The sequence below is a fragment of the Paramacrobiotus metropolitanus genome, unplaced genomic scaffold (genome assembly GCF_019649055.1).
Source record: "Paramacrobiotus metropolitanus isolate TYO unplaced genomic scaffold, Prichtersi_v1.0 Parri_scaffold0000085, whole genome shotgun sequence".
NCBI lineage: Eukaryota > Metazoa > Tardigrada > Eutardigrada > Parachela > Macrobiotidae > Paramacrobiotus > Paramacrobiotus metropolitanus.
In genome coordinates, this window is record NW_026570305.1 from 168,949 (window position 1) to 184,153 (window position 15,205).

At 44.1% G+C, this 15,205-nt stretch overlaps 3 protein-coding genes across 5 annotated transcripts; 1 reads left to right on the top strand and 2 right to left on the bottom strand.

The window, feature by feature from the left end:
- The first annotated feature begins 162 nt into the window (after positions 1-162).
- On the top strand, positions 163-2,389 carry LOC129595995 (3-galactosyl-N-acetylglucosaminide 4-alpha-L-fucosyltransferase FUT3-like). Of its 3 annotated transcripts, none has more exons than XM_055493141.1 (3): positions 163-297; positions 345-1,185; positions 1,593-2,389. In XM_055493141.1, exons 2-3 carry the CDS (start codon positions 404-406, stop codon positions 2,026-2,028), a joined length of 1,218 nt encoding a protein of 405 aa, XP_055349116.1. In that variant the 5' UTR covers positions 163-297; positions 345-403; the 3' UTR covers positions 2,029-2,389. The 3 variants fall into 3 exon arrangements, with proteins under 3 accessions (XP_055349116.1, XP_055349115.1, XP_055349114.1); XM_055493140.1 differs by having other exon boundaries at positions 352-1,185; XM_055493139.1 differs by having other exon boundaries at positions 170-1,185.
- Positions 2,390-2,587: 198 nt separating this feature from the next.
- Positions 2,588-8,474, bottom strand: LOC129596042 (uncharacterized). The gene is made up of 3 exons (XM_055493198.1): positions 7,690-8,474; positions 6,268-6,387; positions 2,588-3,004 (listed from the first exon to the last, which is right to left on the bottom strand). The coding sequence occupies exons 1-3, from the start codon at positions 8,279-8,281 to the stop codon at positions 2,706-2,708; spliced, it is 1,011 nt and encodes a 336-aa protein (XP_055349173.1). The 5' UTR covers positions 8,282-8,474; the 3' UTR covers positions 2,588-2,705.
- Positions 8,475-11,850: 3,376 nt separating this feature from the next.
- On the bottom strand, positions 11,851-14,538 carry LOC129596001 (alpha-1,3-mannosyl-glycoprotein 4-beta-N-acetylglucosaminyltransferase A-like). The gene is made up of 6 exons (XM_055493150.1): positions 14,491-14,538; positions 14,238-14,313; positions 13,750-13,858; positions 13,401-13,642; positions 12,371-12,784; positions 11,851-12,210 (listed from the first exon to the last, which is right to left on the bottom strand). The coding sequence occupies exons 2-6, from the start codon at positions 14,274-14,276 to the stop codon at positions 12,187-12,189; spliced, it is 828 nt and encodes a 275-aa protein (XP_055349125.1). The 5' UTR covers positions 14,277-14,313; positions 14,491-14,538; the 3' UTR covers positions 11,851-12,186.
- Between the last annotated feature and the right edge of the window lie 667 nt (positions 14,539-15,205).

Sequence of the window (15,205 nt, forward strand, 5' to 3'; positions counted from 1 at the left end):
CGGCTATCGGCAGTCGCCATATCTACCGCTAGAGTAGTAAGCCTGCATTTGTTGAATTTCTCAGCGAAAAAGGAAAAAGGTAACTTTCACACCGGCGGTACGCCATGCGTACAGGCCGTTAAAATCGAAACTCACTCGTTGGAGCGAGTTTTGAGCCTTTCTGCAAAATTCAATTTTCAGAGTCTTTTCAAAAGACTCTTTCGAATTCTTTCCTCAGTTTGGTCGCCTCAGGCTTTGTTTTGCTTTTAAATTCTGTTTTTTTTTATCCGGGAGTGACTGGTCGGCAGTTCGGCAGAGGTACAGCAACTTCCGATTTAATTTGATTCGGATTTCACTCATTTCAGTCCGTAGGCGTGTGTTGCACGGCATAATCTCCGTCCCTCGTCATGACTGCCACCACACGATGGGACCATCGCTTTCTCGACTCCTCACATACCTCCCGAAAGACTGCCGTCAGTCTCGTCTGCGCACGCTCCTGCTGATCTTATCCCTCTTCTCCATCACCACCCTCCTCTTCCTCTACACCCGATGGACCACCCAGCCCATCCTCCTCCCCTCTCTCCCGCCCCACACCAAGCTCATCCTCTTCTGGACCCCCTACTTCAACGACCCCCCTCCCCACCTCCACGACGACCTCTCGCACTGCCCCCACCCCGCCTGCCACCTCACCACCGACCGCCGCACCCTGCCCAACGCCTCCGCCGTCGTCTTCCACATCTTCGACCTGTACGCCGCCCAGTACGACCTGCCTCCGGGCCCCCGCCCCCCGGGGCAACGCTACGTCTACTTCTCCCTGGAGGCCCCCACCTACCCCAAGAGTGTCGACCTCCACCAGTCCCCCTGGGACGGCTTCTTCAATCTGACGTGGTCGTACCGTCTGGACTCGGATGTCGTGTCTGATTTGTACGCGCGGGAGATGGAGGTGCGGGTGGGGATGGCGTGGCGGCATCGCGGGATGCTGCGGGGCCTGCTGCGCGGGAAGAAGAACCGGGCGGTGGTGTTTGCGTCCAATTGTAATAGTGAGAGTGGACGGGAGGCGTATATTGAGGAGTTGCGGAAAGTGTATCCCGTGGATGTGTTCGGGAAGTGTGGGGATGGCGAAGAAGAGTGCCCCGGAGGGGATCGGGTGGGGTGTATGCTGAGGGTGATCGGGCAGTACAAGTTCTATCTGGCTTTTGAGAACAGGTAAGGGGTTGGGCGGCTTCGCTCAGTACTGAAAATAACTGTAATTTTTGATTTAATAAGCGATTTCCGTATCGAATTCTGTTTTATATTAAAAATAACTATAGAAATCGGTTCTATTTAATTAATATAAAAATTATGAAATCGAAAATATTTTTTATAAAAATATTTTGGGAACGGCAGTATATTACTCGTTTGCGTACTGCTTAACGTTTGCTGTCCTCACTTCACCGGCTAAGACAGGAAGCCGTTGCACTACAATGTGCGTTGTTCGTGTTTGTACTGGTATGCTACGAGTGCGCATGGTCCAATGGTGTTTGCAGTTATAATAACTTCGTCACTGATCACGTTGAGTCATGCCAGAAATAATTGTCAGTTAACAGTCCACTTTTTTTTTGTGTAAATTTCAGCATTTGCCTGGACTACATAACGGAGAAATCCTACCGCGCTCTCAGCGCCGGCAGCGTCCCGGTGGTCCTGGGCCGCGGGCAGTACGATCTGCAGTTGCCCAACAACTCCTTCATCCGCACGTCGGACTTCAACAGCCCGGCAGAATTAGGCCAATATCTCCAGAAACTCAGCGCCGACATCGAGCTGTACGAAACGTACTTCCTGTGGCGCTTCCAACCGGTCACGGCGTGGTTGCCGGAGCGAATGGACCCGCGGAATGTCTCCGTGTGCCGGCTGTGCGAGATCCTGCACACCCCCGGGTATCACAGCGCCAGTGCGGCGCGCATCGGCGATTGGTGGCTACAGGACAGCGGGTGTATGCGGACGTATCCCTGGTGGGATGGGCTGAATACCGCCTGGGGGAAGTTGGGGCGCGCGGTGCGGGGGGTGGTTTGAACTACGGGATAGCTGTGATTTCGGTGCATTTCGAGAGGTCTGGTGAACGTATCGGTGGAAATTGCCGGTCGTTATTAGTGAATTGTTTTCCTCTGGAGACTCAGGTGAGATCAAAATTGAGTATAAAATATTTTTTTTGTACTTTCTTTGGAGTCGGAAATGCGTGATAGCAGATTCGGAGAGTTGGTCATTTGACGTTCGCCTGGTCGAGTGAGTCTCGATGCTTGTTCGCAGATTTTCTGGAAACTGAGCCTAGAGTAAATTGTTGATTTTCGTTGTCAGAAAAAAAATTATGCAGAAACCGGCTTGTACATAAGCACAGATATCTTATGTGAATTCAGTAAAAAAAGAATTTATTAAAACACGAGCTATCAGTTTGGAAACGAAATATACGGTTATGGTTTGAAAAATAATGGCTATCACAAAAAATGTGCCTTCCATTTGGATTTTATTGTACGGGAAACAGGAAACTATTCATCACAATAAATGGCGGTAAAATGCTTTTTGTACGTACCGTAGGTACACAGTACTACATATTTGTACCTGCGCAGCTGCGCTCCTACACATAAAACGGAAAAAAAATTATCCAGAATCCCAGATTAAACATCCGAATAAAGTTTATGTACCGTAACAACATACGCGTAACAGTCTTTAGCTGCTCAGCGCATTCCCCGTGGCTATTTTTTGGAATGTTCCAGCAGCAGTTTGAATTTCTGGAGATCGGCTTCCTGTTCAATATGGGCCATCTGCAGTTTGAGCGCGCGATCTTTATCCGCTTGCTCCCGTTGCGCTTCCGCCTGTTCGCGTTGGAATTTTTCTTGTGCTACACGCGCCTCTTTGGATTCCTGCAATCGCCGGCGCTGAATTTCATTGGACTCGTTCAAGGCGACAACAATCTTCGACAGCATATCAGCAATCGCTCCGCCTCCATCGGTCGAATTGGACAGCCGTAGATTTTTCGGCAACAAGGGGTTGGCTGCAATTTTTCAAATTAATGGAAAATAATACGTACTCGTAACAGAAGCTATGAGTAGAAGTACATGGAGTACTAATGGTAAATGCTTAGTACACGTTGCAAAATGTCAAGGATTGTTGGCAACGAGGATTAAAGAGTAAAGACTAAGGTCGCTGGATAATCTTTCTGTTGACATAATCAGCAGTTGTACAGTGCAACATTCAACTGTTGATGTATTGTTGAACAGGTATAAGTACATACTTGTAGACCAAAATGTTAAACTATACTCTAGATTTTAGTTAATTTCTAATTGTAGATATTATAATATCTATAATATATGACAGAAATACATGGAAGAATCTAATTACAGTACGAGGCAAGCGACAGCTCTTTCCCATCGCTTGAGTAAATTTTATCACTTTCCCTGCTGCATCTTACCCGAGGCAAGCGACAGCTCTTTCCCATCGCTTGAGTAAATTTTATCACTTTCCCTGCTGCATCTTACCCGTGTGCAGGCGCTCACGGGATACTGATATCGTATCCATTGTAATCAGTGCTTACTGAGCCGGCGATAAAATCTCGCCTGCCGTGCTCTTCTCTATATTCTTTATCAGTTTGCTCAATCAATTATACCGGGTGGCCCAAAAAAATGGCGGTCTCCGTTTTTGTTTCGCTGTTTTTGAACCGCTTGTCGTACCATAACCGTTTTGGATTCTTTCAATTACAAATTTTATTAGCTACCGAAATCAATAAACAATTTTCGAAAAGTTATGACACGCTCGTGAAAAGCTGCCAACTGAAGTTGTTCTGGAAATGTAAAGTGACCCAGCTTTTTTGCTATGATCTCAAACTATTTCAGTTTTTCAATTGTTTCATGTAGCGACGGCCGTTTCCTTTCAACATAAAAAACGGTTTCCATGGAGCACTCAATGGGGAAGCAATGCACTGGATTCACTTTTTTGAAAAAATGCCGTTTTTGTTCAATTTTCGACTTATTTTATTAAATTTTTTACTGCCTGACAGGCTGCAAATCATAAAATGTCTTTTTAGTGCTTAAAATTATTTAAATTATTTAATTCCGTCAGTTTCAACGATCAATTCAAGGGCAGCAGACACTCACCACAACAACAATTCTCCAGAATACACAGTATTTCAGATCAAGCTTTAAACAATAACACAGCAGCTTTTAAACAAGGATACATCAGCGTATTTAAACACCACAACTCAGTATACCCACCCTCACAAACACATTTGTCGGCCAAATCTCAGGTTCCAAAATTTTTTTCGCCATGTCTTTAAACGTACCAATGCGGGCAAATGGAAGATCGTCTATCTCCACGAGCAGGAACGTACACTCACAAATCTTGTAGGAACTCTACATCTTCCAGCTGTTTGGCAATGAACGCATTATAGTCCTTAACACTGTCAAACTTCGAATCCTCGACCCGTGGTATACCTCTCACACAAAAGTCCGCATGGGGCTGGTGCTTGGCTTGTAGTGTTTCTGTCAGTTCTCTCGAGGGTCCCTCACTCGTTCCAGTACGCGTGCCACGCACAACCTTCGGTGCCTTCTTGATAACTGAAGCGTAAGACTGTGATTTCATCGCCAGTGTAGGATGGTTCGTGGATGTGGTAGGGTTCTTCGATTGTGACTGGGCAAGCTGTCCTTTTCCGAATTTCGCAGGGACAATCCTCTTTGGGCTCCAGACTTTACCCGCCTGTTTCAAGCCAGAAATGTCTTCCGAATAGTTTGTCACTCCAAAATGTTCGTCAACAGTTTTCACATAATCGGGGTCTTCCTTCATGTAATCATCCATCCCATTCCATTGGTGACCAACTGCACACTCAACCAGAAACACTCTTTCACAGAGCTCCTCCACAGTTTTATCAATCGATTCCACATTAACCAGGGACGGAGGTGCATCAGGGGAGTGATGAGCTACAGAAGAAGACGACACATCGGCGTGCTGAGCCAACTGCTCTGTTAGAGTCTTGTTGAGGGCCGTCAGCTGCTCCACTTTCTCATTCAGGATTTCCACAAAGCTAACCAAAGTTTTAAACTGAGGTATAAATTTTGTCCAAACAACATTTGAACCATTTAAGTCATACAGAGAACGGGGGAAACTCATTTTCACAAAATATTCAAAAAATGTTGTTGGACTGCTGTGAAGGCAAAGTTTGATTTAGGCAAAGGCAAAGTTATAGAAGGCAAAGTTTGATTTATAGAAGGCAAAGTTTGATTTAGGTACTCTCTTTTTGTGTTGGTGAATTCATTTTCGAAAAAGCTGCTAGAGGATTTCACGAAAATTTAATCTGCGGCGTTCCAGCTCTCTAGTTTCTGGACCGAACGCGGTGACCAGAATACCGTATCTCTTTACGTTAAAAAAACAAGGAACAAACCCTCTACTCGAAACACTAAAGTGATCAATTTTAATCTACTAAGCTGAACAATAGCAATTTTTAATTCGCTAATGGGAAAATCCAAATTTTCGGCTCTGGGACACCGTCAAAATCCACCTATTTTATTAAAATAATCCATTACAAAGTTGAAACTTTGTGTACGGTTAGTATGATTAAATAATTCTATGCTACGAACATTGCTCTTTCGAATGAAACTATAACGAAGCCCATCCGACGTTGGGCGGGGCCAGTACACCATAATAAACGAGACCGCCATTTTGTTGGGCCACCCGGTAGCTGCAAACCGACGTGACGGCTGAAATCAAGTATCGCGTGAGCGCCTGCACACGGGTAAGATGCAGCAGGGAAAGTGATAAAATTTACTCAAGCGATGGGAAAGAGTTGTCGCTTGCCTCGTACACAGAACGTACTACCGAACATTCTTGGGGGCGAACAACCACTCGCGAACCACCGTGTTAGAGGGCCAGTTTTCTGGAGTAAACATAACGATTATCCAGTCCTTAATCTTTATTACTCGTTACCAATAATCCAACACTATAAGTCTGTACATTTATAAATCTGTAACCGTACGAGCACAGAAGTTAAAACTAATAGAAGATTTGTTACTCTACCATGTACAGTTTTGTTTAGCATGCACCACAGATCACAATGTGCAAGTGATACATGTCGTGCAACTGTAAAATTAATTCACAAAAATCTGACTTAGGATTATTATATTTTCGACGTTTTTCACTTGGGATAAGTTAGGTTGTAACTTAATTAAAGAATGCATACTTGTACGTACTACCAGTTATTTCATTTTCTTCTACATACCTGAAGCCAACTAAATTATAACACAGACATGGTTTGTACTGATTACTTACCTAAAGCGGCGTAATAAACTGTTGCCGGTTTGCTGTCCGGCATAGGCCTGAATCTTACGTCCCTTTCCGGTGTAGATAATTCGACATCTTCATCAGATTCAACGGCTCCATTATCGGTATCTGCAAGCGAACGAACGTGCATTGTAAACTGCCGTTTCGCGACAACAAACTTGGACATCGTCATTTATGACGGCTTTTCCCATTATCAAGGAACTAGATCTATAATATAACTACAAAAAAGCTGAGGCATCGAGATTGGAAAAACCAGAACTTAATAAAAAAAACCGTAAACGCCATTAGATTCAGCATGTTCAGAAACTGTGTCACATGCATTTTATTTCTTAAAAAAATTATTTAAACCTGTCCCACCGATGCCGGCTTCGGCAGAACTGGCTTCGGTAAGGCTTTCAAGGTGACCTTGAGAATAATAGCAATGCCAGTTGCTTAGTCGTACAATTTCTTTAAGAATTACATCGCGTATTACACAAGTAACAAGAACAACAATCCTTGACATTCATTGCCGTTTAGCTAATTTGAAGGCAAAATACACATCCTCCTTCTCCACCATGTCACTAAAAGTACCGAGAACAGATACTGCATTTCCTCGCTGAATCTCGATACCTATTTTCTGACGCAAAAACTTCCTGAACGAGGGTTTGCCTGTACAGTCACAGATCTTTCTCGACAAATCCTTAAAGAACTTAGAAGTTAGAACATTATTTTATTATAGTGTTAAGTATGTACTACAATAAATTTGCAGTATTTTATTTGCAAACATGTTGAATTTTAATCGCATGATTGCTGTTCAAATGTTCAATTTTTATATGCCTAAAAAATCCGATTCCCTTGGTTGAATTAGCCCAGATTTCGAAGGAAACAAAAGCCAGTGAACAAAACTGCTAAGGCAGTGAGTGACCCAGCTATCGCCACTGTCCAGTGAACAAAACGAAATCACTAGCTGAGTGATGACCGAGCAATAAATCACTACCCTAGGTGAACAAAATTGCTAGATGAGTCAGTGACTGAGCTACCACCACTGTTCAGTGAACAAAACTAGATGAGTAAGCGACCGAGCTAACACCACTGTCCACTGAACAAAATTGCTAGGTAACATCGTTAGTGAGTGACCGAGCCACCACCACTGTCCACTGAACAAAATTGTTAGGTGACACCGTTAGTGAGTGACCGAGCTACTACCGCGGTCCAGTAAACAAGGTTGCTAACTGAGTGAGGGACCGAGCTAGACTCCGTGCCTAAGAAGTTCTACAATAACTGCTAAGGCAGTTAGTGAATTTACTAACGAATTACTGCAAATGGAATGATTTGTTCAAAGCGGCCGTGGATCACAAGAAACGCGGAGGCGAAGCCGCAGCGGTTTCTTGTACACAATAACCAGGGTTACAAGTACTACTCTAGGTTTACACTCAAATGCGGTATCAAAAGGTTCAACCGAGCCACTCGAGTGAGAGCGCGATGCTGATGGTGCCTCTAGCGGCAGTCCATTTCCGCTCCCGCGAGCAGGTTGCACTGCCGTCAAATCGCCACTGTCCGTCCCGCTTTCGCGCTCCCGCAGTTCCATCCCTTCATTTCTGTCCTTGGCCGCCGCCTGTGCACGCAGGAGGGCCTTCCACTGGATAATCTGGTGCACCAGTTGGTCCTTCTCCGTCCAGCTGGCCGGGGTTTTCTCTGCTGGCGGACCGTGGGGATGCGCGCGGTGGAAGGCTTTGATGGAACGACTGACCATCTCTTGCAGGGTATGGGCTGGCGTTTTCAGGGATCCGGTGTAGTTCATCGGCACACCGTTGGCGCGACACATGCCCACAATTTTCCTCCACAAGGAACCCGATTCCTTGGTATTTTCCTTGCACTGCCAGGGGTTCACTTTCACAATGATCCGCAGCTTTGCCAAAGACAGCTGTTCATTTTCAGCCTTCGTTCGACGAGTACGATTCACACCGTTATCCATGCTACATCCACGAGGGTTATCACACGAAAGGCCAGCAGCAGCGGACATTTTTTAAAGAAAATTGACAAAGTACTGTACGAGTACTGGAGAAGTTGGTTTCGAAAATTAATATTCTACCCTGCACTGCAGTAATACGATAGGGATTTGCAGGCGCATTTGATCCATAATCAGCAAGTAGCCTGTTGATCGAAAAGCTTCTCTCTACTCGTGAGATACTGTACTTCAGCTGTTCTGCGATGGTTCTGTTCCAGACTGCATAAAGTTGCGAAGCGCATGCTCATGAGCGCGTCAGTGTGATGTTGCCCCTTGGCCTGGGGCCTTAGCACGGCACAGAGACATGACAGAACAAAAGATCGAGCAAATGACCATTGACCAGACACTGCATGATGGACAGCTTCGAGGCAGCGTTCTTGTTCGAGGCGAAATATTCACAATGAAAAATGTTCATGAACAAATTTTATTTTTATTAAGAGTTTATAATATGTGCACAAACTCTTATTAGCTGTGTTACTACCCTAGCTGTTATTAGTTGTTGTTTCACAACTTTGTTTACCTTCATCTTGACTGTCCACGGTTTTGTTCGGATCTGCGAGAATACTGCCGCCGGAAGTATTTGGATTACGGGTGCTGGTACCTGACGGTAAAAAATCAACCCGGTTTTGCTGGATTTGTTATTGCAAATTTATTGTTACACATACTGAGCACTGCTATCCCGGTTCTGTCTGGGGATAAGTTTTTATCGTTTCTGCATACCAGTTTTAATTAATCTTAGGATAAATTACGATTGCACGAGTAATTTAATACGGTACTGGATGTACAATGTACTGGATAGCGTGTCATGCAGCTCACACATAAAATTTCCCGGCATGTATTGTATCTGTACACGCAACAATGCTTATAAGTTGTAATGGAGAGGATCGATGCCCTCGCGTATACTAACTAATTTGTATATTTTTCATATACGTATAAGTACTGTATTTGCGTATTTTTTCTTTGGTCATATTGGGTACCAAAACTGCTGCCCGATGAATTCAAAGCCCGGGCCCTGGCGCAGTATGTTCGGTCACTTTTTTGGCCGTTGAGTGATGACTTTGGCCATTCTGAACATATTGACGGTGTGTGGAATAAGGGCTTTTCTGTACCCCTCATTGATCTACTCTCTGCAACCCGTTTGCCATACCTTCTTCTCGCTCTTTGTAAACGGTTCCTTTTTGGGGGACACGCTTCTGCGGAGCGTCTGCTTTGTACTTCATTAACTGGCGCACCAGCCACCATTTTTCGGGCAAACTTTTCTCCTCTTCTCCCGCCGAATGGTAATTCGGATACTTCGTTTTGAACTGCTTCATGAGGCTGAACACCAACTCCTGCAGGGAATGGGCGGCTTTTTTATCGCGCTCTTTTGCTGCCTCTTCTTGATCAAATGTAGTGGGCATCTTCATATCCGACGCAAACAGGACATTATTTTCGCGGCACATATTCACAGTTTTTTTCCACAACGCACCGGCTTCCGCTGTTTGTGGCTTGACTTCAAATGGGTTTACTTCAACAAGGATCCGTAGTTTTTGAAGGGTCAACTGCTCCATTTCCGACTTTGTTATGGGTGCGCTGCGAGGATTTTCGTTAACGGCGGCAGTAGACGTACCTTCAATACATTTCGCATAAAAACGGGGAAGAGTGGGATTTTTGCACTACGTACATAGGTACATCGTAAACTAGTATATTATTGGCGACACTTAAGATTCCATTAATCGAAGCACAAGTGCCGCAATTATTTTTACGAAATCGCAGTGTTGGGCAAGTAAAAAATCATTCTAATTTGTATAAACATGTTTTACCAGCATGAGGGTTATCCGCAGGAATCTCCATGATAAGAGCGTAAGGCCAATTGCAAATAACCAGTATGATGCAGATGTTAGCTCCGCGGATAATTCGTATGTTCTGTATTTTGAAAAGTTTCAGTACTTCTACATTAAAATTTTGTAACTGTGCATGACTGCATGTTGCAGAATGCACAATAATCCTTTAGCGTTTATAGCTTTGGCATGCGCGGTTTTCTCAGCATCGTGACTCTGAAAACGTTTGCCCCTTTCTGTGTCATTTTAAAGAACGGTTAGCAGGATCCAAATACCAAATGAAAGGCAATTTGAACCAGGATACCGAGCATCGCAGACGACGGTGAGCGGGGGAAAATAGGTAGGTTTGTTTCAGGCAGGTTATCATTTGAATATTGTTTGGTTTGTAAAGCTGAATTGGAATGGTGCGGTCACTTGCCAGAGAGATGTCGCAAACTCATTAATTTACGGCTTTGAAATCAGCAGCGCTCAGGTCAGGTGTCAACCACTTTGTCATAAAAATCCCCTTCTGCCACGAAGCGTCATGGGCAGGGTTTAGGACGTTAGTTTTACTAACCCCGATACGACGACCGCTTCGTACATTGCCAGGACATTGCAGCAAGGTTGCAGCCATGGCAAAGAGAAACGAAAGGTTATCGTTATTAATTTCGACAAAGCATATTACGCGCTAAAGCAGAGGCTGTGCGTTGACTATTATTAAGGTATGTTACGTATTTCATTAAGGTATGACCCAATGAAAATAAAGGTACAAAAGATTAAAGCTAAAATATAAACATGGTATTTCGTATAACGGGCAACGGAACCGGCTGATACTGCTCGAAATATTGCTAACCCAACGACTGAAGATACCACAGGAAATACAACGCTATATATACTGAACCGCTCGTACAGGAACAGGAAATACAAGAGGCGGGACAACCAAGCACATACTCGTACATACCAATACATGAGACAGGAATCCCCCGTTACATTCGATAGGCAGAGAAGATGATATTAATTTTTCCTTACATGCGTCGCGGTTTAATGCATCTGAACCGACCCGAATACCGCTCAACACCAAAACCATATTCTGAGGTCAACAGAAGGATCGCGGTATAGGTATTCTCGGTATCAGCATGTTTGTAACGGCCGGATTTCCGCTCCAACACAAGATGGCTGACCGATACTCCGGGAAGGCGCAGCGAGAAGTGCAGTAGTCTGGATTTCGTGGGTTTCTTTTTGCACTGAGACTTGAACAGAAGATATCTCCGACGCTAGAGTTAGAGTTTACAGTGACGATAGTTTCGGACGAGTCTCGTGTGTCTTGGTGCACGTGGTACATAATAAATTAATAAATACTGTAGCTATCGCAGTTGTAAACAGCTGAATTGTAAAAGTGGAAGGTCGGGTCAGCTGAACGTTCCCGCTCTTGCTCGTGCTGTTCTCTTGATGTTTTCGATAATGCCTATATTTTTGAGCTGTCACGAGATTGTAGTGGCTGTTGTGAACTTTGTGCCGAACAAGGCAACTGTGGTAACAGTATGCAGGTTTTCTCACGTTGCGGAGGTTTAGTACTTTAGTTTGTTTGTGCGCTCAGCAGCCGGTAATAAGTTAAAGAGGGCGGTATCAGAGTAGTGGGAAGAGTTAGACCATACTGAAGTCGTAGCATCAGGCTCTTGAAGGAACAAAGCTAGCGGTATGTTTATTTACCAAAGTGGTTTTTGTTCCAGAATTAATCAAGCTTACTAACTTTCCTGTGCAAATGTGGGTGTATATACGGTCTAATTTAATCATTATACAGATTTTATACAGACATATACGTTTTACAGTGCCTCAAGTCTTTTACTCAAACAGAATATTTGCAACTACAGATAATCCAGATTACTAATAGGCAATTCTGAGAAGCACTTCCATGCAGCAGTGGTTGACAGGAAACGATGCTACTGTCTGTTCATCTATTATTTATCCGGAAATCTAGTGTCAACGGTCAGCTTCCGCAAGAGGTCATCACCAGGTCACTGCTGAATTCATTTCAACGGTCAAAATTTGAGTGCTGACAAGGATTAACGACAAATGACTCAGTGCTGATAAGTGCCGGAACGGGAGACGCTCTTATCGCCGTCAACTTACAGCTTTTATCCAGATCTAGAAAGCCACGTTATATTTTAACTAAAATCACGTCTAGGTAAAAAAGGCTAGATATCGAGTATCTTTAGTGTGGCACACAGCCTGGCCCAAAATTCTACGAAACAACGCAATGTCCCTTCTTGTAGCTGATAGAGTAGCGTATTTCATGCTGACTTACTTCGCGCAAAATCACCCAGTTCGGACTTTCTTTGGTAATTCGTATCCTTATGGCCGAAATCAATTCGTTGGACCTTAGTGATCCCTGGGAGGTACCGTGATGAAAGCGTCCCACTTCTTTCCAGTTAGTCAGCGAATTATCGATGGTGACCTCTACCACTGCGTCGCGCAGCTGATCAGCCGGATGGTCCGCGTCCCCCGATTTAAATACAAATGATGAAACGTTGATGCGAGCGAGGAATTCAATAGTCAACGTATCAGATGCCCGAGGCGTGAGTGCCCAAAAAAAAGTCTTTCCCCGGTAAGCGTTTTCAAGGGTATGCGGCTGGTATATTGTCAGTGTCGACCAGATGCGCCTAGCAGGCGGATTGTCTTTATGTGGCACACACGAGCTGACATTACCGAAGTCGCCTTCCTGCACAAAGAGTGTTGGGCGTTAATACAGTTCTACGAATGCTCAAAGCGTCTCAAATTCAAAGTAATGCTGGCTTCATTGCACCGAATTCATTTCTAAAAACCACAGTAGGTTCCGTACAGAGTAGCTGTGAAAGGACTGTGGAAGAAGGATGCCGAGGAACATGTACTTGCATGTTTCTGGCTCTGGCCTTCGCTACATGATGTTTTACGCTGTTTTCCTTACTGATGACAGCAGCGCGATCGCCTCCCAACCTTTTTCCTTATGACTTATGAGTAACTCCAGCTTTGGGCAACCGCAGCAAAAGCACTGAGTCATGGTTAAGGCATGTCTATGTTACCTGCTAGCATGATATTATTATGTTGCCTATATTGCATAGCGTCTTAATGGCATTGAATGCAGGACGCGTCTTACTAACATTACTAACAATAACAAAAGTGGCTGTCCGCGAACAGACTCAAGAGGTAAAATCAATTCTATGTTCATTCTACTCTGCGCATCAGTGTTTTTGTGCCGATGGAAAGCCGATACTGTGGCTGCTTTAAAATTTAAATTAGTAGTATTAAGTAATAAGTAGGATCTAGGCAAAGTTTGCCAGTGCATCGTATTGCCGCACCTGCCATAGCTGCACTTTTCCATCAAAGGATGACTCTCGTCCGATATGTTGGAATAAAGCAGGCCGAAATTTTTTTATCGCTTTCTTCATCGCTTTGGGGCAGTACTCTGTTTCAGTTAGCTCTTGCAAGCAAACTTTAACAAAGATGTAATTACTAAGCAGCCAATCAACGGGCTTAGCGTCGTAAAATAGAATAATAAACTGAACGAACGTCGGCAGCTCTTTGGAATGGAACAGTTTTCCTGAAAAATGCAAAGACTATGCAGAGAAACTGTGGTAATACATAGGTCAAGGAACTAAGCCCATTTGTGTGTATGAAATTAACAGCTATAATGGCCAGGATTTTTACCGATGAAGCCTAAACTAGCAAAATCCGCCAAGAGAAAGTCATCGCCTGCTACCAGAGAACGTTTTATCGCCTGGATGTAATCCGGTTTTGTGATCACGTCGTCCTCTAGCTAAAGACACAGGAAAACAGGCTACCGACGTTGTAGTTTGCAAAACATTCTATTACCTATGTGGCCACGTCCCATTTACTTGTAATAATTTCAGGTACTTTACAATTGCTATAAAAATTAAAAAAGAAGACTATAGATTTGCAATTGGCAATCGAAACCCTCCTGCCAACACTGGAATTACTACCGAAAAATCCATCTTTTAACCGAACAGATTTATTAAGAAGTGCTTTTGCTATAAATCTCGTTTTCTTAGTACTCAATTTGTGGCTACATGTGATACCATTAAAGGTCGGTTTACATTCATTTGCGATAAAAAGTTAGGGATCCCCAAAAATTAGGTATTTGGCAGATCGTGCTGATTGACAGAAGTGCCACTAACCGGTAGATAATACTTTCCTTTCCGTTGAGCATACGCCATTAGATAAGCAAAATCCAACGCCTGTTTCGCTCGCCATCTGGGATACGTATAGATAATAGATATGCAGTACTGTACACAGCATAGTGAATGCGAGCGTTACATGGCACCTTAGTATGATCATGAGGCTGTTTTCATACATTAGATGGAATCTTTTACTATGGAGTAAATTATGTTAGCGGTTTGCCATTCTACCTGAAACGGTTCGGAGAATCACCTAGCGTAGGCGGAATTTTGACGAGGTCAGGGTAGTAGTTGAGTGAAGGTGCCAGAATTTCCAAGACGCTTGCCTCAATGTAGGACAAGAACGTCGTACGGATGTCGTTAATGAATGCATCCGCAGCAGGCAGATCGACGGTGTCGGCTACCATCACAACGATTACGATATCGCTTTCGTCGCTGGAATTTAAGTTATACAAGAGCGACTCCAGCGCGTAGTTAATGTAGCTCTGCGTGGCTCTGCGGATTGTTGGTACACCAATTACCAGTGAAACTGTCAAGTGATATGAGATAAAATTTCAGTGTTATTACAGTACTCGTATTTATCGTTAGCAGTAAGGTTGCCGGTTACAAGTGAGGAGATTTCAAGCTCACCTCCTTCTCGATTACCGCCGATGTGTATTCGAGGAGCAAGACTATTTATTTTGCCGGCAAGATGCGGTAAGCGATGTGTTAAAATGGGAAATTCAAACAGATGTTCACCACCTGAACGATTATTTGCGCATTCATCAGAACACACCACTCCCTGATTGCCGACGTTCGGCTGCTGTTCGCACGTATGCAGCAGACTGGACTGGTTATCTGCAAGCAACTTTTCTGTTTGAACCGTAAGTAATACAGTAATATTTCCAATAAAAGTGGTCCGTGCTGCGTTGCATACAGAGTACTACGTTTTTGTTTTTCTAAATCTGTCTCAAAAGTGGTGGGTTCCC